General features: G+C 36.1%; 3 protein-coding genes and 1 pseudogene across 4 annotated transcripts; 3 read left to right on the top strand and 1 right to left on the bottom strand.

Moving 5' to 3' along the window:
• Positions 1-244: 244 nt before the first annotated feature.
• Positions 245-1,749, bottom strand: LOC130499470 (YTH domain-containing protein ECT3-like). 2 transcript variants are annotated; one of them, XR_008938336.1, is made up of 4 exons: positions 1,285-1,749; positions 1,012-1,092; positions 715-927; positions 245-627 (listed from the first exon to the last, which is right to left on the bottom strand). XR_008938336.1 is itself a non-coding variant. In XM_056993572.1 (3 exons), exons 2-3 carry the CDS (start codon positions 889-891, stop codon positions 472-474), a joined length of 333 nt encoding a protein of 110 aa, XP_056849552.1. In that variant the 5' UTR covers positions 892-927; positions 1,285-1,744; the 3' UTR covers positions 245-471. The 2 variants fall into 2 exon arrangements, 1 of the variants encoding a protein (XP_056849552.1); XM_056993572.1 differs by lacking the exon at positions 1,012-1,092 and having other exon boundaries at positions 1,285-1,744.
• A 1,721-nt stretch (positions 1,750-3,470) lies between these two features.
• LOC108825239 (cryptochrome DASH, chloroplastic/mitochondrial-like) lies at positions 3,471-6,193 on the top strand (annotated as a pseudogene).
• Positions 6,194-13,153: 6,960 nt separating this feature from the next.
• LOC108825240 (uncharacterized) lies at positions 13,154-20,937 on the top strand. Its single transcript, XM_018598557.2, has 21 exons — positions 13,154-13,394; positions 13,469-13,553; positions 14,100-14,139; positions 14,242-14,490; positions 14,672-14,771; positions 14,884-14,958; positions 15,179-15,277; positions 15,643-15,759; positions 15,840-15,955; positions 16,033-16,132; positions 16,214-16,569; positions 16,702-17,029; positions 17,318-17,526; positions 17,632-17,850; positions 17,957-18,143; positions 18,256-18,488; positions 18,672-18,764; positions 18,852-18,953; positions 19,036-19,396; positions 19,476-19,613; positions 19,694-20,937. The coding sequence occupies exons 1-21, from the start codon at positions 13,263-13,265 to the stop codon at positions 20,615-20,617; spliced, it is 4,263 nt and encodes a 1,420-aa protein (XP_018454059.2). The 5' UTR covers positions 13,154-13,262; the 3' UTR covers positions 20,618-20,937.
• Positions 20,938-21,096: 159 nt separating this feature from the next.
• On the top strand, positions 21,097-24,020 carry LOC108828603 (protein RETICULATA-RELATED 1, chloroplastic). The gene is made up of 8 exons (XM_018602345.2): positions 21,097-21,547; positions 21,795-21,959; positions 22,051-22,143; positions 22,236-22,351; positions 22,741-22,839; positions 22,916-23,221; positions 23,296-23,460; positions 23,542-24,020. Exons 1-8 carry the CDS (start codon positions 21,179-21,181, stop codon positions 23,834-23,836), a joined length of 1,608 nt encoding a protein of 535 aa, XP_018457847.2. The 5' UTR covers positions 21,097-21,178; the 3' UTR covers positions 23,837-24,020.
• Positions 24,021-24,107: the final 87 nt, after the last annotated feature.

Here is a 24,107-nt window from a genome sequence, read left to right as displayed (position 1 = left end):
GAGAGAGAGAGAGAGAGAGAGAGAGAGAGAGGATATGCAATGGTTTAGTTTTTTTCTTAGAGAAGTGAGTTGTGTGTGGAACTGTTTTATAGAGTCGTAAGAGCATCCACAATGGTGGATTCCATTGTGGAGTCCTTAAGATTAGTTTAGCATTAATTTTTTTGTTTTTTGTTTTTTTGAATAGTTAAGGACTTAATCAAAATGATCAAGTCCAATGGTGTTACTCTAATTAGAGTCCTTAGCGTTTTGTAACAAAACCACAAAACCCAACAATTTTCAGCGATTGATACAAAATCCTAAAACATAACAACAGTGAAATCTATGAAGCTGGAAACTGAATACCATGAAATTTATAACACAGTGTAAAACTTCCCTCCTCCAAGCGGACGACTTGAGCAAAACTTTTAGACATGTTCTTGATAAAGTCTGTCTGCAATGCAGCAGCAGCAGCGGGTTTATGTTCGTTTTCTCCTACTCTCCTGTAGATGGCAAGCTTGGCTGCCTTCTTGCCTTCCGTTCTTGAATTATCTTCTCCCTCTCTTCATAAAACCCAAAATCATCCAAGATTGAAGTCTCAGCATCGTAGTTCTTGAAAATCTTCAGCATCTCAATGCCTTCTAGTTTCACCTGTAGTTATTTTTTAGGTTGTGATTCTGCAAGTTGGTTTAAAAAAAAGATGTATCTTATAACACAAGAAAGCTTGAGAGGACTTACTTCTTGAGTGTCTCGAGTGTTCGTCACAGGCTTATTGTCATTGTTCTCCAATATAATGTGGCGGAACTGACTGTTTGGAACGTCTTTGATGGTGTGCCACTTCACCGGGAACTGTCCGTTCCATTTGTCTTGTTGCCAGTAATCAACGCTCTTCTCAAAATCCACAGGTCCTATCATCTCCGCTACTCCACAGAACTGAGAGCTAGCGTTTACCTGCAGTGACAACACCATTAGCAATTCTGTAGAAGGAAGGCAAATGCAGACACACACACACAGAGAAAAGGATTAGACTCGTACAGAGAACAGAAGAATTGGGTTTCATCTTTGACTGATTTTTTATGGATTCAAGCTACAAAAGATTCTTCTCATGAACCATAGCTGAAGAAACAGAGAAGCAAAACACACACATCAAACAGGGCAACACTTTTTAGCAAAACACACACATCCTATCTCTGTTAAAATCGAAACTTTATCATCCATCCACCCTTTAGAATTAAAATTGAAACTTTATCATCCATCCACCCTTTAGAATTAAAATTGAAACTTTATGAATATCTGAAAATATGTTACCAGTGGTGGCAAAGGTGGTTGGACGGGAAGCTACGAGTTTGGTAGGTGCAGTGAAGAAAAAGGGCTTCTTCACATCCGCGAAGGTTACATCTTCGCAGTCAAAAGAAGAATAATCATCATCCTTGAACCCTTTGAAATCAGCCTCGAATTCTTCGTCCAGATCGAAGAAACTGGATCGCTTCTTCGACTTCTTCTTCGAATTTTTTGGATCCGGCCAGATAAACTCGCTGGTGATGCGGCGGGACTTCGGCGGAAGGATGAAATCGGAGATTATTGATCCTCGACAAGGTGACTGCGAAGTCGAAGGGGTACGGATTCGTTACGTTGCTCGGCCCAATGACTAGATGCCACGTCGATACGGACTCGATCCGTAAACCCCTTATTTAAGGATTGATCCTTACCATTCCTTCTTTTTTTAATATTTCCCACACGTGTTAACATATGTTAACGAGCTAAGGATTTGGTGTGAGACGCCGTTGCGGCTGGTCTAAAGGGCTCTATCACATAAAGACAAAAGTATTCTTTCGAAAGTGACAAATAAAACTTTGCAGCTAAAGAGATTTAATATCTATTTTTATAACCTTTTAGGCTTTTTCTATTTTATATATGTTTTTGTTTTCTCTCTTTTTAATTTTGTTTTTACATTTAAGTTGCAATTATATAAAAAACCTCATGTGATTTTAAAATATATTTATAGTTACTAAAGTTGAGTTTCAGAACTCTATTCTATAAATATGTCGTTTTGAATTTGGATGTAATTTTAGCGCTTACTATTTTTAGTAATTCCAACTTTATGAAACTTGCTTATGATTATAACTAGCAAATCTGCAATTATTTTTTGGGTGTAAATATTTAGAAATTTGCCATGATTTTTATTGTCGATCAATGAACTACTCAAAGATCGATGAAATAACATGTTAATTAACATTCTTTAAAAAAAATCAGAAAAAACATATTTTAATTTTTTGGGTGCAAAGCCGAAGTGTATTCTTTCACTATACTGCATATCTCTTTCTTTTCCATCCAAGGTTTTAATATATCAACAAAAACTTAGAACTTGAATCCTCTCCCATTTTTTTATTGCTCGACCACTTATCTATATATCACAATAGAACAATTCATTGTTTAAATGACTTATTTTCCATAATATCATGTCATTGTACATTCATTTTTTTTCTATATCTTAAATGCGACGGTTAATGTTACTTTAATTAGCTTCCTTTCCGATTCTACCAATTATAAGCACACTTTTTGTGATTAAACTTTGTCACTCACCCACCTTTTAAGCGACAAAACTGTGATAAAAAAACCTTGGACAATAGCCCTAATGGTGGAGCCACATAGTGACGATCGAATCAATTAAGAGAATCACGCATACAATAGTGCTAGGCGAATCTCTCTCAATTTTTGTTTATCTCTTGAGTACTTCTTAAAAAGATTATTCGACATTGGGAAAACATAAAAACATTCACTTCCCTAACATATAAATATAATTCAATCGTAGCTAGCCAATCTATGATTGTATTAGTGCACATACACACACAAATCTTATGCGTCATTGGTCGTGAATGCATATTTAAGTTATACTCAACTAATCTTCTTCGATGCGTTGAGTTTTAGAAACATTTTTTATCCATTTATAATGTATATGTTACTTTTGTAAATTAAAAGTCATCATAAGATATAATGGAATTGAAAATGTAGACATGCGGGAACATATAAAGGAGCGCATCTATCTATGTATATATTCCATGTAAATTGAAAGATTGCTAGATATGTTGGATCCAGGAAGGTCTATAACTAATAATTAACAAGTATAAACTTGTAGTTTCATCACTCCTTTGGACACTAATCCAGCAACATCCATATATAATTAGGTCATGCATAAATTTGGGCATGTCATCCTAAAGATTCTAGTGGAAGAATATTGTTATATTTTTTCTAATTTGTACTAAATTTCGTTTTCATTTAGTCTTATTATTATTTTAGATCAATGAATATATACGATAGTCGTTTTTCAAAAGAAAATGCAAAACGCTTTGATTTAGAATATTTATCAAAAAGTACTGTACCTTTCACTACAATAAAATTGTTTCTATGATATATTTTCAAGAAAAAGTATTGTGGTTTCAAAACTAAAATAAAATATAACTATATTTTAATGTGAAATATAATAAATACATAAAATGACTGTTAGTCTGTTATGAAGATAAAGGTTGGAAAGATATTGTGTACTCTAAAATTATAGTATATTTAGATCCAAATAGTTAGTATCTAAGTATAAAAAAAAACTAAAAATGATAATTATAAAATTATGTACTAAGATATTATATAAAGGTTCATATAAAATTTTTCAGATTGATTTTCATAAACATGGCAGAACATGTTTGTTACATATATATAAGAGATCATTGAGTTTTTGGCTAAACATTGTGTTGTGTTGTAATGTTTGTAGCTTTGAGTTTCTTATGGAATGCTTGGCCGATTTAAGAAATAATCTGATGAGAAGAGGATTGAATCTTCTTATTCGGAGTGGTGAACCTGAAGACATTCTTCCTTCTCTAGCTAAAGAATTTGGAGCTCATACAGTTAAGTCTTTTTTTTGTGTGTGTGCTTGTGCTGAAAGTTTCAGATGTTTCTTGAAGATGTTTAACTTTGTATAGTATGTTTTTCAGGTGTTTGCTCATAAAGAAACGTGCAGCGAGGAGCTACAAGTTGAAAGACTTGTGGGTAAGGCTTTGAAAGGGGTTGGGAATGGGACTACTAAGCTTGAGCTTGTCTGGGGAAGTACAATGTACCATAAAGATGATCTTCCGTTTGAAGTTCTTGATTTGCCTGATATCTACACTCAGTATCGTAAGGTGTGATTCTGTTTTGTTATGACGCATATAGGATCGTAATCCTTAGTTGTTTGTGTCTGGTTGAAAATTTTGCTTGCAGTCAGTGGAAGCAAACTGTAGGATCAGAAGCACTACTCGTATTCCACTTTCTCTAGGGCCAACACCTTGTGTTGATAACTGGGGAGATGTTCCAACTGTTGGTCAACTTGGACTTGAGCCACAAGAGGTGAGTTTCTCTTGGAAGCCCTTTACTTGAGACAAGAGAGAAAAGGAAGTAAAACAAAATTCTTTATATGTATGTTTGATACAGGAGACAAGAGGAATGAGATTTGTGGGTGGTGAAAGTGCAGGAGTAGGCAGAGTTTTTGAGTACTTTTGGAACAAGGCAAAGATCAGACTCTGAGCTCTTCTTGCTTCTACTATAACCTTACAATATAATACTGTATGTCTATTCAAGTCTAAGTTAGCATTTTTTTTTGGCAGGTGGCCCAAGAAATGTACAAGGGGAATGGAGTCAAGATAAGAAGCTGTTCGAGTCTTGGAGAGATGGCAAGACAGGGTGTGTGTTCTGATATTATGATTCTATTATAATGCTTTGAGGCTCTAAAAGGTATTAAAACTTTAGTGAATGCTCATGAATGGGTTTAGGTATCCTCTTATAGATGCAAACATGAAGGACTTATCCACTACAGGCTTCATGTCAAATCGAGGCCGATAAGTATATGATTAGTTTCCCTCTGTGCAACTTAGCTATGTTTCTTTTCATGGATTGATTGTTTTATTTTATTCGCTGTGTAGATTGTTTGTTCGTTTCTTGTGAGAGACAGGGGCTTGGACTGGCGCATGGGTGCTGAATGGTTTGTTGGAATTGAACCTTTGATTAAACTTACAAAGTGAAGATGGAATCAAGTGAAGAAGAAGAAGAAGTGGAAGCAAGGAAGCTTGCCACATAAGGAAAAGAAGAAGAAGAAGAAGAAGAAAAAGAAGAAGAAGCTTGGAGCGCAAGCAACAGAAAAAGAAAGAAGAAAAAGAAGAAGAAGCTTGGAGCGCAAGCAACAGAAAAAGAAGAAGAAGCAAAGCCAACTAATTACAAGAAGTCCAACGAGAAGTTGAGATGTGACTTTAGTCACAAAGAATCAAGTTGAGAAGGAAAAGAATTAGTTGGCTAAACAATCTAAGGAAGAGTGAAGTATTGAATAAAAGCCTAGCTAAGAAGAGTTAGTGAGAGTTGTTGAAAGTTGTCTAAGTCTAGAGTCCAAGTTGTGCAAGTGTAGTAAGTAGAGAAGTCTACTATAAAATGTATGTGTGTGTTGTTGTAAGAAAAGTATCCAAATCAATAAGAAAAAGAGTTAGCAATGTAGACATACAAAGTGTGTTCTCTCTTCTCTCTACAACATAAAGAAACGTGAGAGTAAAGAGAGTGTATGTGTGCTTGTGTATCACAAAACACAAGTACAAAAACAAAGAGTGAACAAGTACAAAAACAGAGTGTCAACTGAGAACAGAACAAGTGAGAGAGATGACCATGACTGAGATAAGGCCAAGCAAAAACACAACATGGTTTAAGACATGTCTTTTGGACTATGATCCTTGTTCTAATTACGGAAACTGGACCTATCGAGCAGGTATTACTACTGCTACTCATGCCACTTGTGGCTTTATGGAAACTTTTCATATGATGATGAACAATTTTGTTTTGGCTCATCGAAGGAGTTGGTAATGATCCAAGAGAAGACCGGTACTTTAGCATCCCCAAGCAAGTAAGTAACTTATAACATCTGGTCCCAGCAAGTGACGTGAAGAAGAGACTGAAGCTGTGTTTTTTTTTTTGGGGGGGAGGGTCAGCTCAGAACTATGATCCAGAAGGAGAGTACGTTGCGTTTTGGGTGCAGCAGCTGTGTCGGCTTCCAAAAGAGAAAAGGCATTGGCCTGGGAGATTGATGTATATGGACACAGTTGTGCCATTGAAGCATGGTCATGGTGGTAGTGCTCAAACGTCTCCAGGGTCAAAGTCTCGTGGTGGTTTCAGAGGGAATCACAGTGGGAATCACACCACCAATGGTCCTTAGAGAAACTATTCTTCACAAGAATTTGTATTATTATTATTATTATGTTTTTTTTTAATTATTCTTATTATTATTATTATTATCATCATTAAACTATAACAACATACTAGATTTTGACCCACACACCCGTGCGGATGTATTTTTTATAAAATATGTTGTTTTCATGTCAATATTAGAGTTCGGCAAAAATATGAATCCAAAAGATCGAACCGATCCCGATTCAAAAAGAAGTACCAAAACCAAACCGAAATTGATTAAATATCAAAATTATTCAAAATTATGTATATTATTTTTTAGATTTAGTTTATAAAAAACATCTAAAATATATATAGTACTTTTAAGTTGGTTTAAATAATTGAAATATATATAAATAGTCAAATATAAATATCTAAAATAGTTAAATATACTCAAAACACCAAAATACTTAAAATAATTATTGATTCTCTATCCAAATATTTAAATCAAACCAATTTATATGTTAAGTTTAGGTATTCAAACTATGTTATTCAGATTTATTTGTAATATATTATTTTGTTTATATATTTTGAGAAATTTAAAGTATATCTTGATCCCCCGCGGATGTTCTTTTTCGGTTTGCAATGTTTAATATCTACTATATTTTATATAAGTGTAATTTTGTTAATAATGTATTCTATGCTAATTTTATAAATTAAATGACAAATTACATTAGTTATTTCTTATATATCCAAATTATTGAAACATATGTTTTTTAATCATAGAGTTTATTTGAATTTGTTTGTATTTACAACCAATTAGAATAAATATTAATATGTTTCTATTCATTCATTTGTGTTAGAAAATATTTTTTAATATTTTTAAAAAATGCATAAAGTCATGTTAAATTATTAACATTATTTTTAATTATAGATCAGATATAGTTGGGTAGATTATATGTATATGAGAAAATTCTATTAATATTTTTTAAAATATGGTCATGATTTTATATAATTAGATAATTTATAGTTGAAGCATTAGAATATACAAAGTTAATCTGTTTGGTTCATATCTATCACTAAAATATTTAACAACTTTTTGTGATAGTTATATATAAATAAGCTTTGGAATTGTTGGTGGTACCCATGTTTAAATAGTACAATAACAATAATAAAGGTATAGATGACATTATTCGATTTAGTAACACACATCAATATTTGAATTAAAAATTTGTTAATGGGCTTGTTGATTTGTTTTGGTGTATTACGTGAGAGGCTTTGTGTTAATATTAATGTATGTATTATTAAAATCAGTGGCAATGATTGTAAATATATAAACTAAGTGAGGGTTAATTTACATTTGCACTTCAATTTTAATAGGATAGATTAGACGATTCCTTTAAACTATGTAAAAAATATATATTACACGATTCATTTTCAACTATATAACAAACATATTACACGGTTTATCATTTTCAACTATGTAACAAACATATTACACGTCCTTCTCATCTCCTTTTCCACGCTCTTTCCCGATATAGGCTGATGATCGGTATGGAGGTGAGAGTGTGAGACCTCCATAGTCAGGGCCAGCTCCAAAATTTTGTGGGTTCGGATACAACCTGAAATCCGAATCAGGGCCAGCTACAAAATTTTGTCATGGTCTTATCCATTCTAGGTAAGACCTCCGTAGTCTCGTTCTCATATCTTTCCTCAGTTTCCCACTTCCAAACGTTTGAATTTTATATTGACCAGTTTTCAGTTTATTTGTTTACTTAAATGGAGACCATGATAGACCCGACAAATTCATCAGTACTACTATGTCTCTATTTCTTCTCTTTTCTTTTGTGCTAGTTGCTTCTCCTCGGACAAGCCTTGATCAACTTGAATCGCATGCGTAGGGAAACTCAATTCACACTTAGTTCAAAAACTCATTTCTCTTATAACTAGTTTCGTTCATATATCACACAAAGTGAGCAGATAATCAGAGCTTCCATACAATTCCATATGGAGTAACTAAAGAGCTTATTACATATGCTTACAAAATTAAATTAATTAGTAGTCTGAATGATTGAGTGCTTGTCATAGTAAACGGTGACGTTTCTGTTCTTGTCCTATCCGGTTCTTTATATAATATGGTCAGCAGATTATGTACAAAAGGAAAAGAGGATACGATATAGGAACATGATGATAATTGATAACGCACGTACCTAAAAAGCTGAAACATTTTAAAGAGGAAAGCGATGATGACTTGATGAGTGTCTCTTGTCAAATTTGCGTTCAAGGATTTGGTTTATGATTGTCTGACCAAAATCTTTATTAGATGACCACTTTTGTCGGCCCGCAGTACCTTAGATTCCCAAAAACGACAACGCACATTTCATAATATTCCACAAATTTCGGCTTCTTTTCTCCTTTTTCATCGCTTTTATATAATTCTCTTGACTGTTACGTAATATTACGTCCAACAAAATAATCTGCGAATTATAATTGATTTTGCTTATTTATGTTAGGTCAAGAAATGATAATTGACAGCATAGTATATAATTCCAGATAAACTAACACCGTACGCACTGGAGCTGACAGACGCCAACAACAATAGTGCATTTTTTGCACTATGTTTAGGGCTGTATGTTGTGCATTCTAAATAAACCTATGTATAAACTATAGATTAGGACGGCCAATGCAAGCAGGCTCGTTCCCTTAATAGTTCGGGTTATCCTATTTGTAAGTCAAAACATTCAAACCAATCTTATATTTTTTTCTACTGTTGACTATTTTAATATGTATATTAAACTTTAAATATGATGGGGGAAAACAGACAAGAACAGCCAAACCTTTTGTCCATGAATCTTTAACTCCACAAAACCAGTTGCATCTGAAATAAAATATGAAGCTCAAACCCATTTGGTGGACTGAATTCATTTTTTTTTTTATCTGAAAGAAAATTTCATTATATATAAGAGATATGTACAGAACGGCCTATCTGGTGCTTATAAATGTCTTCACTTAAGATTTTGCTTAGAATATATCCTCTTTTAAATGCCTCTCCTAGAAGCTGTTGTAATAAGAAACAAAGAAAATCCCCCTTTAATTTTGAAAAACTTCACAAGAATAAAAGTAACCATTAACAAAAGAAAAACGTGTATTAATATACTATCATGAAAAAAAATTAATATACTATTGCACCGATGCTGGACATCTGATCAATACCAAGGGTCGTTAGTACAGTTCACATAGTCGATTTGAAAGAATGAAAATGTAGAGTATTCCATGGAGAGTTTGCATGAGTAGAAGAGAGCAAAATGTAGCCGAAGGACAACTTGCCAGAATTATGTTCATCACCAATATTGTTATGCATGATGAACGACCCTCCGGCAAGTCATCCTTGGCTGCATTATACTCTACTCAACTTCATGCAATTCTACTCCGTTGGGCATGCATTTTCATCAAACTTCAATGCATGAGAGTGTTTGTGATGGGTATGGGAAGTGTAATGAGAGCAAGTATTTATAAAAGAGAGAGACATGTAACTGCACAACGTATCCGGTCCGATATAATATGCATTTACATATATGGTGATATAAATATTCGACAATCAGGTAAAGATTCGGAAACCAAGTGGCTCTAGTGCTAAAAATAAAGCCAATATAATGTTAATGTCAAAAGACTCGGCCTTTCCACCATCCACTCACAAAGTCTTGTACACTTCTTAAAATCGGTATATCAATCGATTCTCTCAACCTAACTTATTAGATGTTTATTTATCTTTTAGCCTTAACTAATTTGGAGCAGTTAACACACATGGCTTGTTAACCAGTTTTCTGTAGACAATTCATTTAAGTTTTTCAGATCTAATTTAACAATGCTGCATCACACAAAGAAAATACATCTGTCAGAATATTTTCATGATTTTTGTCCCAAAAAGATATGAAAAAGTTATTAACTCCAATATATAATCTTAAGAACCCATTTTCTAGGATCAAATTGACAGGTAGATCTTAAGATTTTAAAACTTGATCAACCACTGAACCAATATGGATGCTCTAAGATGGTGTCTACATTGGTCCCACTGCTTTGAACCAAATAAATATTTTACCTTTTGGAGAAATATTGAAAGTCAAAGAATTATTTGCATTAGTGGTGATTGGCCTCCATGCTAATAAAAAAAAGCAGAAAAAGCGATCAGGGGAATATAAAAAGAAAAACATGATAGATATGGTTAGATATTGAGAGCTGCACTTCATTTTTGTCAACAACAGTAAAGTATTTATTTTATTGATTCATGTCTCTAAATGTTTACATATGTATCTAATATGTGCATATATAAGGGTGTATTGTCGTTATTCATCCATGTTTTAATTTAATTTTATGCATACAACGATAAACTTCTGGCGACTTCTTAACTTCTGGCGACTTCTTAACTTATGGTATTGTGATCTTCCCTATTGCTCAAAGAATATTAGCATGAATTAACTGGTCCTGGTGTTACTGAATTCGATAGGTCATGTTGTATAATTATCATCAAAACAAAAATATTTTACTTCCACTTTCGACATGCAGTATTTATGTAATACATGTTCAGTTAACCTTGACATAAAGCAAGATTGTTAGGGTATTAGTAACAAGACTTGAATTCATATATTATTAGATCATCTTCAAATAAGTCTATGTTTTTCTAAAGTTGAAACTTATAAAAGTTTACTAGATCTTGACCTGCGCGCACGTCCGCGCGGATGTTCGTTTTCGGTTTGAAATGTTATGATATTATTTTTTTAGGTTATGTAATTGTGATATTAAATTTCTGTATACTGTCTGGTGATATTAAAAGTGTAAATGATGAAGTACATTAGTTATTTGGTTGAAACATATTTTTGTTAATCATATAGTTTGTTTGTGGTAGTGTGTGGAACTAGAAGATCTAATGAATAAATAGCTATGACTAAGGATGCCATTTTAAAAATTGTAAATTACGTAGACATGTTCATAGAAAATACAATGATTTATAAAATTTTATATGAAAAAATTAACATATAAAAACAGGTATATAATACACTTAAAAAATTTTCATTATTTTATTATCTAACTCCATATTACAATACGAAACTTCAATATTTTCTTGCAGAATAGTTCATATATTAAACTCGATTTCATGTATATAATAATTTCTGAGTGTATGTGAATGATGAGTATGACTTTAATTTGATGGTTAGATATGGTTAGATAAAAAGCAGTTAGGTTCATTTGTAATTACAGAATAAACAAAATAAAAATCCATTAAAATGTTGTAAAAAACGTCATGGACTCTGCATTAAATGAGGTGATTATGGGCTCTAGGTGTGAAATGAGGTGATTGATCTAGATAATTTCTTGAATTAAAATCAGTGGTAGTCTGTGGTAAATAAGAGAAGAAGTAGAGGTTAGTTTCCATTTGTACTTCACTTTTAATAGGATATACTAGATCATGACCCGCTCGACCGAGCGGGAGTCAATTTTTTTTTTATCTTTGTTTTTACTAAATGTTATACATGATCGCAATTTATATTAATATAAAATTTTGATAAATAACAATGTGTACTAATGTGTTTAAATAAGCAACGTGTTTAATTACTAAATTTGATTTTTAAATTTTATGATAACGTAAAGTAGATTTTTTCTATATTATTTAAAATATATAGTGCTATATATTTTGTATTTTCAACATTTATCATACAAAACTTACATTGGGGTATTATTTATATGAAAATACGTGTAACATAATATATTTATATATTATATAAACATATGCACACCCACACATGTTTTATTTTTAAAATGTATTCTATATTGTTTAGTTTTATGTAGTATCGAGTTTGTATAATTCAATTTTGTGTTTAAAGAACAATATCAAAACTGTTTTTCGTATGTAAAAATAACACTTTGCAAGCGCGAGTTGTGTCTTTTTATTGTAACACAAAATTTTATATAAAACTTATATTTTTTTGTACATTACGGAATTTAATTTTTTAAAATAATTATTACGTAATTTCAAAGTGAATTTTATCTCTGAGGTCTAATATATTTTGTGTGTAATGGTTCAAAGCATTTTTCGATATATATTATATTTCAGTTTGGTTTATTTTTAGTATTATTGTATAAGTATAATACTATACAATATTACTATATTCTATACAATATATGAAGCTATGTGTTATTTGTTTTACAAAGTAGATTAGGCCCAACGTAGTTATAAGAATAGTCATATATTTATGTATGTGTCTATGACTTATCTACCTAATGTTATTCGTACTAATAAAATTAATATGGCCAATGAAAATATACTGATCAATTTAAAATGAATTGTATAGGGTAATTATAGAACGATTAATATTTTTAATATTCTTAGTATATATCTTATTTAAATCGACATGTAATAAATGTAAAAATCATATATGGAATATGGACAAAAAGAAGAACTGTATTTAAGGAAATACATCAATGCAAAGTTAGACTATGGTACGTATTATATATAAAAAATAAAACATTTAATTTAAATATATAAGGTCCACCTTTAAAAATCCACCTAGAAGAAGTTGTAATTTTCCTATTTTAATAAGATAGATAGATAGATATTGTACTTTGTTTAACGAAAATTTCATATTAAAAAAGTATAGAGAAAAAATAGAAAGTTAGATATGCATTAGTTAAACTCACCATATACATTAAACTATTTATCAAAAATATTAAGTATAGTAAAAGTAACTTTTTTTATTCGTAAGCTTTCATTAACATATACATAAGAAAATTAATTTAAATAAAAAATATAGTTAATATCATAAATAATTGTTTTTTTTTAAAAAGAAGATGAAAAATAAATAAATCATGGTAAAACATTAGTGGGCCTTTATGTGTATCAGACTGGGCTTCTCAGTTGGAAGACACTACCGGAGTTTTTGTTCGGTGGTGGACTGGATCCTATTGACTCGGATCTGAATCATGACTCTGCTGTATATCTGATTTTTTTTCTGTTGTGGGAGTTTCTCGTGAAACGATTTGAACAAAAAAATAATAAAAAAAAAAGAGTTCTCGCGAATGCAATTGTGCTCAGACTTTTGATTTGTTTTCGTCGATCGAAAAAAATGCTGCGCGCGAGAGCGTTTCGGCAGACGAACGGGAAGATAGTGAAGATACAGGTACATCCCACGCATCCATGGCTCGTTACGGCTGATGATTCCGATCACGTCTCCGTATGGAACTGGGAGCACCGTCAGGTTCTAGTTTTGATTCAATTCTGGTAGTGATCCCGAATCGATGATTTGCAACATAAATTAGCCATTTCTTATAGGTAATTTATGAGCTGAAAGCCGGTGGAGTCGACGAGCGACGTTTGGTTGGTGCCAAGTTAGAGAAGCTCGCCGAGGGAGACTCCGGTGAGAGCCATGGATCAACTTGTTCCATGTCAATTTCCATTAGAGCGTCTCTAATGTATTACTACTCTGTTTTGTTCTTCGAAATAGATATGATCGTTAAGAGTTTTATGAAAAAAAATGGAGTAGTGATTAAGAAATAATTTCAGTCCGTAGTCCCACGTTTTAATCCATTGTGAAAGAGAAATATAGTATGGTTAGAGAAGATTTTACTCTAAATTTCATATTAGGACTGTTCGTTTGGCAGACGTAGCTTTCTGCGGCTGCGACCATATTTTTGTTAGACCACACGCAGTTACCTGCGTCCGAATGCTGGAGCAGATTCTGTGTCTAAGGCTGAACGCTGATAAAATTAATCTGCAGAAGCAGCCGCAGCCGCAGCCGCAAGAAACTGCGTCTACCAAATGAACAGTAATAGAAAATAGAGTAGGATTAGAGATGCTCTTATCGGCTTAAGTTATTTTTCCTTCAATTATGCATTCTATTCTGGTATATTATTATGCTCTTCATGACTTACATTGACTTTTTTTTTTTTTTTTTTTTGCTTAGACTATAAAGGCAAGCCTACTGAAGCCATTAGAGGAGGAAGGTAATAGATCTTCACCGTTGCTATTCTTTCATCCCTATCTGATATGAGAAGGGAAAAAATTGAATAATCTGCCATATCTTTTTTTTTTTTGTCACTTACAAGTGTAAAGCAGGTGAAGTTTTATGACGATGATGTGCGTTACTGGCAACTGTGGAGGAACCGCTCTGCAGCCGCTGAATCTCCGTCAGCTGTTGATCATCTCACATCCGGTTTCACTTCTCCTGCTCCATCGACTAAAGGCCGGCACTTTTTGGTCATCTGTTGCGAGAATAAAGCCATTTTCTTGGACTTGGTGACAATGCGTGGCCGAGATGTGCCTAAGACGGAGCTTGACAACAGGTCTCTTGTCTGGTAAGTGTATTGCCTTTTCTCTAGTTTTAGAGCATGGATTTGATCGACACCTGAGACCACCAAAAAGATGTAGACTGCGATAGCAAGTTAATGTGCAAGCAAACAGTGTTTCTACTTTTTTTTTTTTTTGACAAATGCTTCTGCTCCGTAAAGTTGTTAGACTTTCATCTTTTGTTTGCAGCATGGAGTTTCTTACCAGATCATCGGGTGGTGATGGCCCTTTAGTTGCTTTTGGTTCAACTGATGGTGTCATTAGAGTTTTGTCAATGATAACATGGAAGGTTTGTTTGTTCCATATTATTGAATGTTTATTTTGTTTTTTTTTCGGGGTTTAGGGTGCGATCTATTGATACTGGTATGTGTTAATTTCCCTGAATTTTTACTTCATTGCAGCTTGCACGTAGGTATACAGCTGGCCATAAAGGATCAATTTATTGCTTGATGAATTTCATGGCATCATCTGGCGAGGTAACTAGCTACACATTTCTCTCTTTTAAAAATTGGTAGCTTAGTGCTCCAGTCATTTTATATCATTATTAGGTTATGTTATTAGTTCTACTAATAACTGCTTTCTTATCCTTTCTTTCTAAATTAAACGATTTTTAATGAATGATTATCAAGCATTTTCTCTCCGTTATTTATCTTCAGTACATGATACCAGCCGTTCTCTATCTACTTGCAATTGCAGGCATTCCTTGTTTCAGGTGGCAGTGATGGTTTACTTATACTGTGGAATGCCGATCATGGCACTGATTCTAGAGACCTTGTACCCAAGCTTAGCTTAAAGGTATTTATTTTAATCCTACTCTTTCATGCAAAGATTGGCCAGATTTGGTTACAGTGCAGGACATGTCACCATTGTTCTAGTTTCTCTGAACCTTCTGAGTTGATATGTGTTTCTGTTTTCTGAGTGTTGGATAATTAGTAGTTAGATTTTTTTTTTTCATCCTTTTGTGATTAATAGGCTGAGTAATGGTTAGAAGAGTATGACATGCTCATGTTTTTTTGTTTTTGTTTTAATTGACATACTATTGTTTGCTTAATTGAGTCTATAAACTCCACTTTGCTGTTATACTGTTTTGTCCTTCCAGATATGGTTGGGTAAAAGCGTTTGCTCACTCTCTTCTGATGTTGTTGTTCTGACTGTATCAGGCACATGATGGCGGGGTGGTGGCTGTTGAGCTGACACGGGTAAGTGGCAGTGCTCCACAACTGATTACAATTGGTGCAGACAAGACATTGGCGATATGGGACACAATGACATTTAAGGTAATGTTGTATCTCATGTATGGGCTTTGCACATATTGTGGATCTCTTTTCCAACACACATGTCTACTGTTTATCTACAGGAGCTGCGGAGAATTAAACCTGTCCCGAAGCTAGCTTGCCACAGTGTTGCATCTTGGTGTCATCCTCGAGCACCAAACCTTGATATTTTGACTTGCGTTAAAGATTCACACATATGGTATCACTTCGTAGTATCTGTGGTGAACATCTTTATTTATATTAGAGAAAAATGTCTAATTGCTTAACTTCTCACAGGTCTATTGAGCATCCAACTTATTCGGCCCTGACAAGGCCATTATGTGAACTTTCTTCCTTGGTTCCGCCTCAAGTACTTGCAACCCACAAAAAACTTAGGGTAAGTAAACACAGCACTATTACCTTATTATATATAATAGCGTAGCTTCTATAGTTACTAATTAATATCATATTTTTTCAGGTCTTTTGTATGGTTGCACATCCTCTACAGCCACATCTCGTCGCAACTGGTACCAATGTTGGTATTATAGTTAGTGAATTTGATCCTCGTGCCATTCCGTCTGCAGCTTTTCTACCAGCACTGCCTGGAAGTCGGGAGAATTCAGCTGTATATATCCTTGGAAGAGAACTAAAGCTCTTAAACTTTCAAATATCCAACTCAGCCAACCCATCCCTTGGAAATAATGCCTTGTCCGAATCAGGAATGTCTAAGCTAGATGCAGGCGAACAGATGACTGTAAAGCAGACCAAAAAGCAGAGTGTGGCATCAGTTCCCCATGACTCATACTCAGTTCTTTCTGTAAGCAGTTCAGGAAAGTAAGTTTCCGGTTCTTTTTTTCAGTCTTCAAGTTCTATATTGAGATATAATATAACAAGATTTAACAACCTAAGAACAGTAGCTAGGCATGGACATCTAGAACAGTAACTAACTTTATTCTCTGGTTGTAGGTATGTGGCAGTTGTATGGCCTGATATCCTGTACTTCTCTATCTACAAAGTTAGTGACTGGTCCGTTGTTGATTCTGGAAGTGCAAGAATTTTGGCATGGGATACATGTCGAGATAGATTTGCAATACTAGAATCTGTATTACCTCAAAGAATGCCTATGATCCCAAAGGGTGGTTCATCAAGAAAGGCGAAAGAAGCAGCTGCAGCCGCAGCACAAGCCGCTGCTGCTGCTCATGCATCTTCATCAGCTAGTGTCCAAGTTCGTATTCTCTTAGATGATGGAACCTCAAACATCCTCATGAGATCTGTAGGAGGTCGCTCTGAACCGGTATGTGTCTTTTACTGGAGTCATTTCAATCCGTAACCGCTTTTGATGTGTTCTAGTCTCAGCTGGGGATTAGTTTTCTAAAAACAGGCATCTTTCATATTCAGTTCATCAAAAAGAAAAAAAAACCAGATGTGGAATCTACTTGTTTATTAATTGATGTTTGACTAAAAGAATAAGGTTGCTGAACAGGAGAATCTTACACATTGAGATTCTTCTTGACTCCTAGTGGTGGTGTATTCTGTATGTTTCGAGAGCATTAGTCTTATGCTTCAAAATTTCTCCTCGCAGGTCATTGGTCTGCATGGCGGTGCTCTACTTGGAATAGGCTATCGCACATCCCGAAGGATTAGTCCTGTTGCCGCAACAGCTATTTCGACCATTCAGTCGATGCCACTCTCAGGATTTGGAAACAGTAATGTTTCTTCGTTTTCTAGCTATGACGATGGTTCTTCGCAGAGATCTACCGAGTCAGCACCCCTAAACTACCAGCTCTACAGGTGACTAGTGGCTCCATTTTGGTTACCTCTACTTTAATTCTGTGGCATTAATGTTAAAGCATCTCAGTTCCATATAAATCCTCATGTAAGTTTTTCAATGTGTAGTTGGGAAAATTTTGAGCCAGTAGGTGGTATGCTACCTCAGCCAGAGTGGACGGCATGGGACAAAACAGTTGAGTATTGTGCTTTTGCGTATCAACAATACATGGTCATATCGTCCTTGCGCCCTCAGTATAGATATCTTGGTAATGTTGCCATCTCACATGCTACTGGGGCTGTTTGGCACCGCAGGCAGCTGTTTGTGGCTACACAAACCACGATTGAGTAAGATTTGTGTTCTACATATGATTCCAAGGACTTCTTTCTGTTTTGAAATCAGTTACTCTGAGGCTTGATTGCCTAATACTTTCTTCCATGCCTGGATTTCCAGATGTGTTTTTGTGGATGCGGGAGTTTCTGAAATTGATATAGAGACTAGGAAGATGAAGGAGGAAATGAAACTTAAGGAGGCACAGGCCAGAGCAGTTGCAGAGCATGGAGAGTTAGCCTTAATCACAGTAGAAGGTGCCCAGAGTGCCAAGCAAGAAAATATATCTTTGAGGGCCCCCTTGCTACAGGTGGACATTTTCTTGCTTTTATATGAGATAAAACATAATTGATTTTGAAGCTCAATTTTCAGGTCTAAGCTTGTGTCTTTTGCACTCATTGCGTATCCTTTTTTTATTGTAGGTGGTGCGTCTAGCTTCTTTCCAAAATGCTCCATCTGTTCCACCATTTTTATCACTGCCGAGACAATCTAGAGGTGATGGCGATGACATGGATGAAAGAAGGGCCAGTGAGGTAGCTGTAGGTGGTGGGGGAGTCTCAGTTGCTGTTACTCGTTTCCCAGTGGAGCAAAAGCGACCAGTAGGGCCTCTTGTTGTTGCTGGTGTACGTGATGGAGTTCTTTGGCTCATTGACAGGTATCAAGAGTCTCCATATCCAATTAGATTATTCTTAGTACGCACTAGGTATGCTTATTGATTTCTGACCTCAGTAGTCCAAGGTTTTAACCTACAACAAATACTTTTAGTCACAGTTACAATATCTTGCCATGATCATGCAAAGATTGAACTACTGACACACCACCTCCACTTTCTTGGTAGGTACATGTGTGCCCATGCCATATCACTGAACCATCCTGGTATCCGCTGTCGCTGTCTTGCTGCGTATGGGGATGCTATTAGTGCAGTTAAATGGTATTTGATACATATCTCTCTCAGTAAACCCGTTTAAGCGAGTAGTAAACTAGCTGGAATCCACCTCATTTTTTGTTTGTTGCGCAGGGCAAGTAGGCTTGGGAGAGAACATCATGACGATCTTGCACAGTTTATGCTAGGGATGGGGTATGCAACAGAAGCTCTTCATTTACCTGGAATATCAAAGAGGTAAAAGAAAATCAAATTATGTTTGGTGCAGCAAGTTCCTTCAACGTGTTCCTACTAATTCTCAGTCTTTACGTGTTCCCAGGCTGGAGTTTGATCTAGCAATGCAGAGCAATGATCTGAAGAGAGCTCTTCATTGTCTTCTCACAATGAGTAATAGCAGGGACATTGGACAGGACGGTCTAGGCCTTGACTTGAGTGACATTCTCTCTTTGACAGCTGAGAAGAAAGAAGACGTTGTTGAAGCGGTGGAAGGAATAGTGAAGTTCGCAAAGGAGTTCCTCGACCTTATAGATGCTGCAGACGCCACTGGGCACGCCGACATTGCTCGTGAAGCTCTCAAAAGACTGGCGACTGCAGGTTCGGTCAAAGGCGCTTTACAGGGTCATGAGTTGCGAGGCCTTTCGTTACGCCTAGCTAACCATGGCGAATTGACACGCTTAAGTGTATGTCCTTAAAGTTAAAATTTTTGGAATATTATCTTTCAGGTTTGTAACTGAAATGCTATTTTAAACTTTGTTGCAGGGTCTGGTAAACAATCTGATCTCAATAGGCCTAGGGAGAGAATCAGCATTTTCTTCTGCAGTTCTGGGAGACAATGCGCTCATGGAGAAGGCATGGCAAGACACAGGAATGCTCGCAGAAGCTGTTCTTCATGCTCATGTAAAATTACAGTTTCACCAATCTTAGAGTTTACTTTTTTTTTTAAACCTTTATTGTTTCTGACTTACTATATCACACAGGCACATGGCCGTCCAAGTCTAAAGAACTTGGTCCAGGCTTGGAATAAAACGCTGCAGAAGGAAGTTGAGCAAATTTCAACTACTAAAACCGATGCTGCGAGTGCGTTTTTGGCTTCTCTCGAGGATCCAAAGCTCACGAGTTTGTCTGATGCATCCAAAAAGCCTCCGATTGAGATTCTACCTCCCGGAATGTCTTCGATCTTTGCTTCCATCTCTGCTCCCAAGAATCCTCTTCCCACATTCAAGACTCCACAGCAAGAACCAACTAAGCCATTGGCTATAGAAGAACCAGCTAAACCGTTGGCTATTGAAGCTCCTCCTCCAACTTCTGAGGAGACACCACAGACCGAGTCAGCTCCTGAAACTGCAGCAGCTGATGAGTCAGCAGCTCAAGAAACTGCTGCTGTTGCTGAGTCAGCAGCACAGGAAACCGCAGCAGCTGCTGAGTCAGCTACACCTGAAACTGCAGCAGCTGCTGAGTCAGCAGCACCAGAAGCTGCAGCTGTAGTTGAGTCAGCAGCACCTGAAACTGCAGCTGTTGCTGAGTCAGCAGCACCGGAAACTGCTGTTGCTGAGTCAGCAGCATCGGAAACTGCAGTTGTTGGGGAGTCAGCAGCACCAGAAACTGAAGCTGTTGCTGAGTCAACAGCACATTTGGACGGACCAGTGACAGAGACTGTGTCTGAGCCTCCTGTGGAAGACAAAAGCAATCTGTCTGCAACCCCAAAAACAGAAACAGCTGTTGCCCCAGAGGACAACAGCCAAACAGTATCGCCACCACCTCCGCCTGAAATTAGTACGACGACAACAGTGAAACCCACAGAGAATGCAGGAACGCAGAAGCCACAATCAACGCAGAAGCCACAATCAACCTATCCTCCAATAAGAAGCCAACCAATTGACTTCGACTTCTTGAATGACTAAACCAAGTTTGCACCTAGGCTCCCGAAAATAAAAGACAATGAGAGTGTCATATCTTTTAGATATATTAATTTATTGATCAGGCTTTGTGGTCACATTGCATTGTTTAGTTTGTAGTTCAGTTTGTAATCTGTCATTTTTTCTTTCTTATTTGTTTTCATTGCATTGCATTGCATTAAATGCATGGTTAGTCTCTTTTTTGTATTTGCCTAAATGGTTAGTCTCATTCTTGTAGTGTCGTTTTTTGTTTTCTGATTTGTTTTCATTTCGTTAAATGGTTTGTATTATTATTATTTAATAAAAAAATCTGGAGATTTTACATATATGCGTGAACATAACCGAATAACCAGACCATGAAAGTTCCAAAAATCAAAATATAAATGGAAGCCCAACTTCGGCCCATTACCCCAAACCTTCTGAATTATCCAGAAGTATAGATCGGGCTGTCTTGTAGTTTTGTCTGATTGGCGAGATAAAGTCTTGTTCCCCTTCGTCCTAATCTCCTCTCTTTCTTCCTCTCTCTCCAGCCGTAAGAGAGAAGGAAAAAGGCTCAAGGGGAGAGCCATGTCGCATACGGTGTTTCAGAGCGCCGTCGTCGTCGCTCCAAGACCCTCTTTACCAATCCCTCGCTCAATCTCATTTCTACCTTGTAAGCCCCGCCGCGTCAGCTTCGTCAGAGCTTCATCATCATCATCCTCCTCTTCCCTCATCGATTCCGTTGGAGATTCAGTCTCAGGTCTCGAACGATGCTTACGGCTTCCCTTTAGCGGTGACTCAGCCCCATCATCATCTTACTCTACTATCTCAGCTTCTTCTCCAAGTGCTCAGATGTGTCCAGTGATGAAAGGTGGCAAGTTCGGGTCCGTAGGAGCTGTTACCTTGGAAAAAGGGAAACTTGATATGACCCAGAAGAAAGTCGAATCTACCCCTGAGGTCTCTCTCTCTCTCTATCATTGGTTCATCAAGTTGTGGTTGTTGAGTGTAGAGAGTGTTGTTCAGTCTTCTTATAGTTTCAGAATAAAGTTTGATTCTTTCGATCATCTACTGGGTGTGTGGAACTATCTGTAGCACTCGCAGAGGGGACTTTGAATTATTACAAGATGAAATGAATTGGATTAGTATTTGTAGAAGATATTTAAAAGAATAATAGTTTCTAAATTTTCATGTCTCATTTTAACAGATCGCAACAGGAGGAGGAGGTGGAGACATTGGGAAGAAAATCAATTTCGGTGGTGGAGACGGAGGGGATGACGATGGTGATGATGATGATTACTTTGACGAGTTTGATGACGACGATGATGGAGATGAAGGTGGACTTTTTAGACGCAGGATGTTCCTCGCTGAGGTTAAACAACACATCCTTTTTTTAGTATTTCTCATGTTTATGTTATCAATCACACGGTAATGACATTTATGTTTTTCTTTTTATTTTACAGATGTTTGATAGGAAGTTTGTTGATGCTGTGTTGAACGAGTGGCAAAAGACAATGTTGGATTTGCCTGCTGGTCTCCGTCAAGCATATGAAATGGTTTTTGATAAATCCTTGGGAAAGCTTTTCGTTTTGATTGTTTTTTTTTCTTCTGGGATATGCTAACTGAAACTTGTATGTATGTTATGCAGGGTTTGGTGAGCTCAGCACAAATGGTTAAGTTCCTTGCCATTAATGCTCGTCCTACAACAACTAGATTGATCTCCCGTGCTCTTCCTCAGGGGTTGTCTAGGGCCTTCGTTGGCAGGTAACTTTCTTGGTATCCATATGTCAGTCTTTGCACATCTTCACTGTCTCTAGAATTGTATCAGGTTTTATGTTATTAGCGTCACTTATTTGGAAATATGCATGACTTTTCTTCAGTGTTCTAAAATCGATTCTGTTTTTATGTTAAAATCGATTTGATTTTTTTCTAATTCGATATAAATTGATTTAAATCAAGTAATAATGTTGGTATATTCCATAAGTTTGTCTCATTTCATTTTTTTTTTGTATATCCAGTTTTTATAATTTCATTAAAATAATTTGTAGTTATATCTGAAATTAAAAATTACAATCTAATGTAAAATAAGAATATATAATAAATAATTGGTTGTCAGACTAATGCATTCTTGACTATGTGACTTTGTTGTGTAGGATGTTAGCGGATCCTTCATTTCTCTACAGACTTGTTTTAGAGCAAGCTGCCACGGTTGGATGCTCGGTTTGGTGGGAGGTCAAGACCCGTAAGGATAGGTAGTATCCTCTCCATGAAAGTTTTAACTGTCTAGGTTTTGTAGCTCCTAAGTAATTTTCTCTATTAACTTTGCAGAATAAAAGAGGAATGGGATCTTGCACTTATAAACGTTCTTACCGTATCAGCATGCAACGCAGCCGCCGTCTGGTTGTTAGCTCCGAGCCGTTCGTACGGAAACACGTTCCGTTTCGACCTGCAGAACACACTGCAGAAGCTACCGAACAACGTATTCGAAACGAGCTATCCTCTCAGAGAGTTCGACTTGCAAAAGAGAGTCCACTCTCTTTTCTACAAGGCCGCAGAGTTGTCTATCCTTGGAGTCGCCACAGGTGCCTTCCAGGGTTCCTTGTCTAACTTTCTGGCCGGGAAAAAGAAGAATAGGTAATTGAATCTCTTCTTTTTTTTTTGTTGGTGTTTTTTAAACTTAAATTGTAATCTTTGTTCTTTCTGAACAGAGTATCTGTGACAGTACCGTCAGTCACCACAAACGCTCTTGGTTACGGCGCGTTTCTTGGATTGTACGCTAACTTGAGGTATCAGCTGTTATGTGGGTTTGAGAGAACAATGAGCAGTCACTTTGATGTTATAGGAGTAGCACTCTTCTTTGGGACTGCAGTGAGGTAATATTACTCTCTTCTCTCTCCACACATAGGGCTCTTAATGAAAGCCTTTGGTTTGTATAATGAACATATGTGGAACAGGATTATGAATGTTCAGTTAGGTGAAAGATCAAGACAGATATGGTTAGGTGTGGAGGCAGACCCGCTGGCTCAGTCAGATGGTTTTCTGGCAAAAGCATACAACCGACCCTCCTCAGAGGAAGGAGGAGTAGCAAAGCCGTCTTCGAGATGGTTCATCTCAAAGAATGCAATAGTCTCAGGGCTGCTTGGTTTGAAGCAACAGGAGGACTCAGGTTCGGATTCGCCTCCACCTCCAAAGGCTAGGCGAAAAAGGATTGTAAGGAAGAAGGTGGCTGCTGCTGCATCTGCTTCATAAAATAGCCAAAATAAACCTGTTGATGTCACTGTTTAGGGAGCTTGTGGAAAGAGCAGCAGTGAAAAGTTTTGTCACCAGAGGGGAAGTGAGGGGGTGGAGATTGTGTGAACAAATTCTAATATATTTTCTTTGTGACAATCTCTCTGTCTTTTAAGTGGTTCTGAAAAAACACATTTCTATTTTTTTTAAGGCGTGTTGATAGTAGTAGCTCCTCTTAACACAACAAACAAAATGTTAAAGTATATAAAATTGCAACTAATTTAAGATTCCT

Source organism: Raphanus sativus, chromosome 9 (assembly GCF_000801105.2).
Source record: "Raphanus sativus cultivar WK10039 chromosome 9, ASM80110v3, whole genome shotgun sequence".
Classification (NCBI taxonomy): domain Eukaryota; kingdom Viridiplantae; phylum Streptophyta; class Magnoliopsida; order Brassicales; family Brassicaceae; genus Raphanus; species Raphanus sativus.
This window is presented reverse-complemented; position numbering and strand designations above follow the sequence as displayed.

Excerpts from the sequence above, each read along its gene's own strand:
- LOC130499470 (XM_056993572.1), bottom strand. The coding sequence starts at position 891 with ATGATAGGACCTGTGGATTTTGAGAAGAGCGTTGATTACTGGCAACAA. Across the intron at positions 628-714 it reads ACACTCGAGACACTCAAGAA|GTGAAACTAGAAGGCATTGA; the intron begins GTAAGTCCTCTC and ends AAATAACTACAG.
- LOC108825240 (XM_018598557.2), top strand. The coding sequence starts at position 13,263 with ATGCTGCGCGCGAGAGCGTTTCGGCAGACGAACGGGAAGATAGTGAAG. Across the intron at positions 17,030-17,317 it reads TAGGAGGTCGCTCTGAACCG|GTCATTGGTCTGCATGGCGG; the intron begins GTATGTGTCTTT and ends TTCTCCTCGCAG. Across the intron at positions 17,851-17,956 it reads GCTACACAAACCACGATTGA|ATGTGTTTTTGTGGATGCGG; the intron begins GTAAGATTTGTG and ends CTGGATTTCCAG.
- LOC108828603 (XM_018602345.2), top strand. The coding sequence starts at position 21,179 with ATGTCGCATACGGTGTTTCAGAGCGCCGTCGTCGTCGCTCCAAGACCC. Across the intron at positions 21,960-22,050 it reads GCAGGATGTTCCTCGCTGAG|ATGTTTGATAGGAAGTTTGT; the intron begins GTTAAACAACAC and ends TTTATTTTACAG. Across the intron at positions 22,840-22,915 it reads GTCAAGACCCGTAAGGATAG|AATAAAAGAGGAATGGGATC; the intron begins GTAGTATCCTCT and ends TTAACTTTGCAG.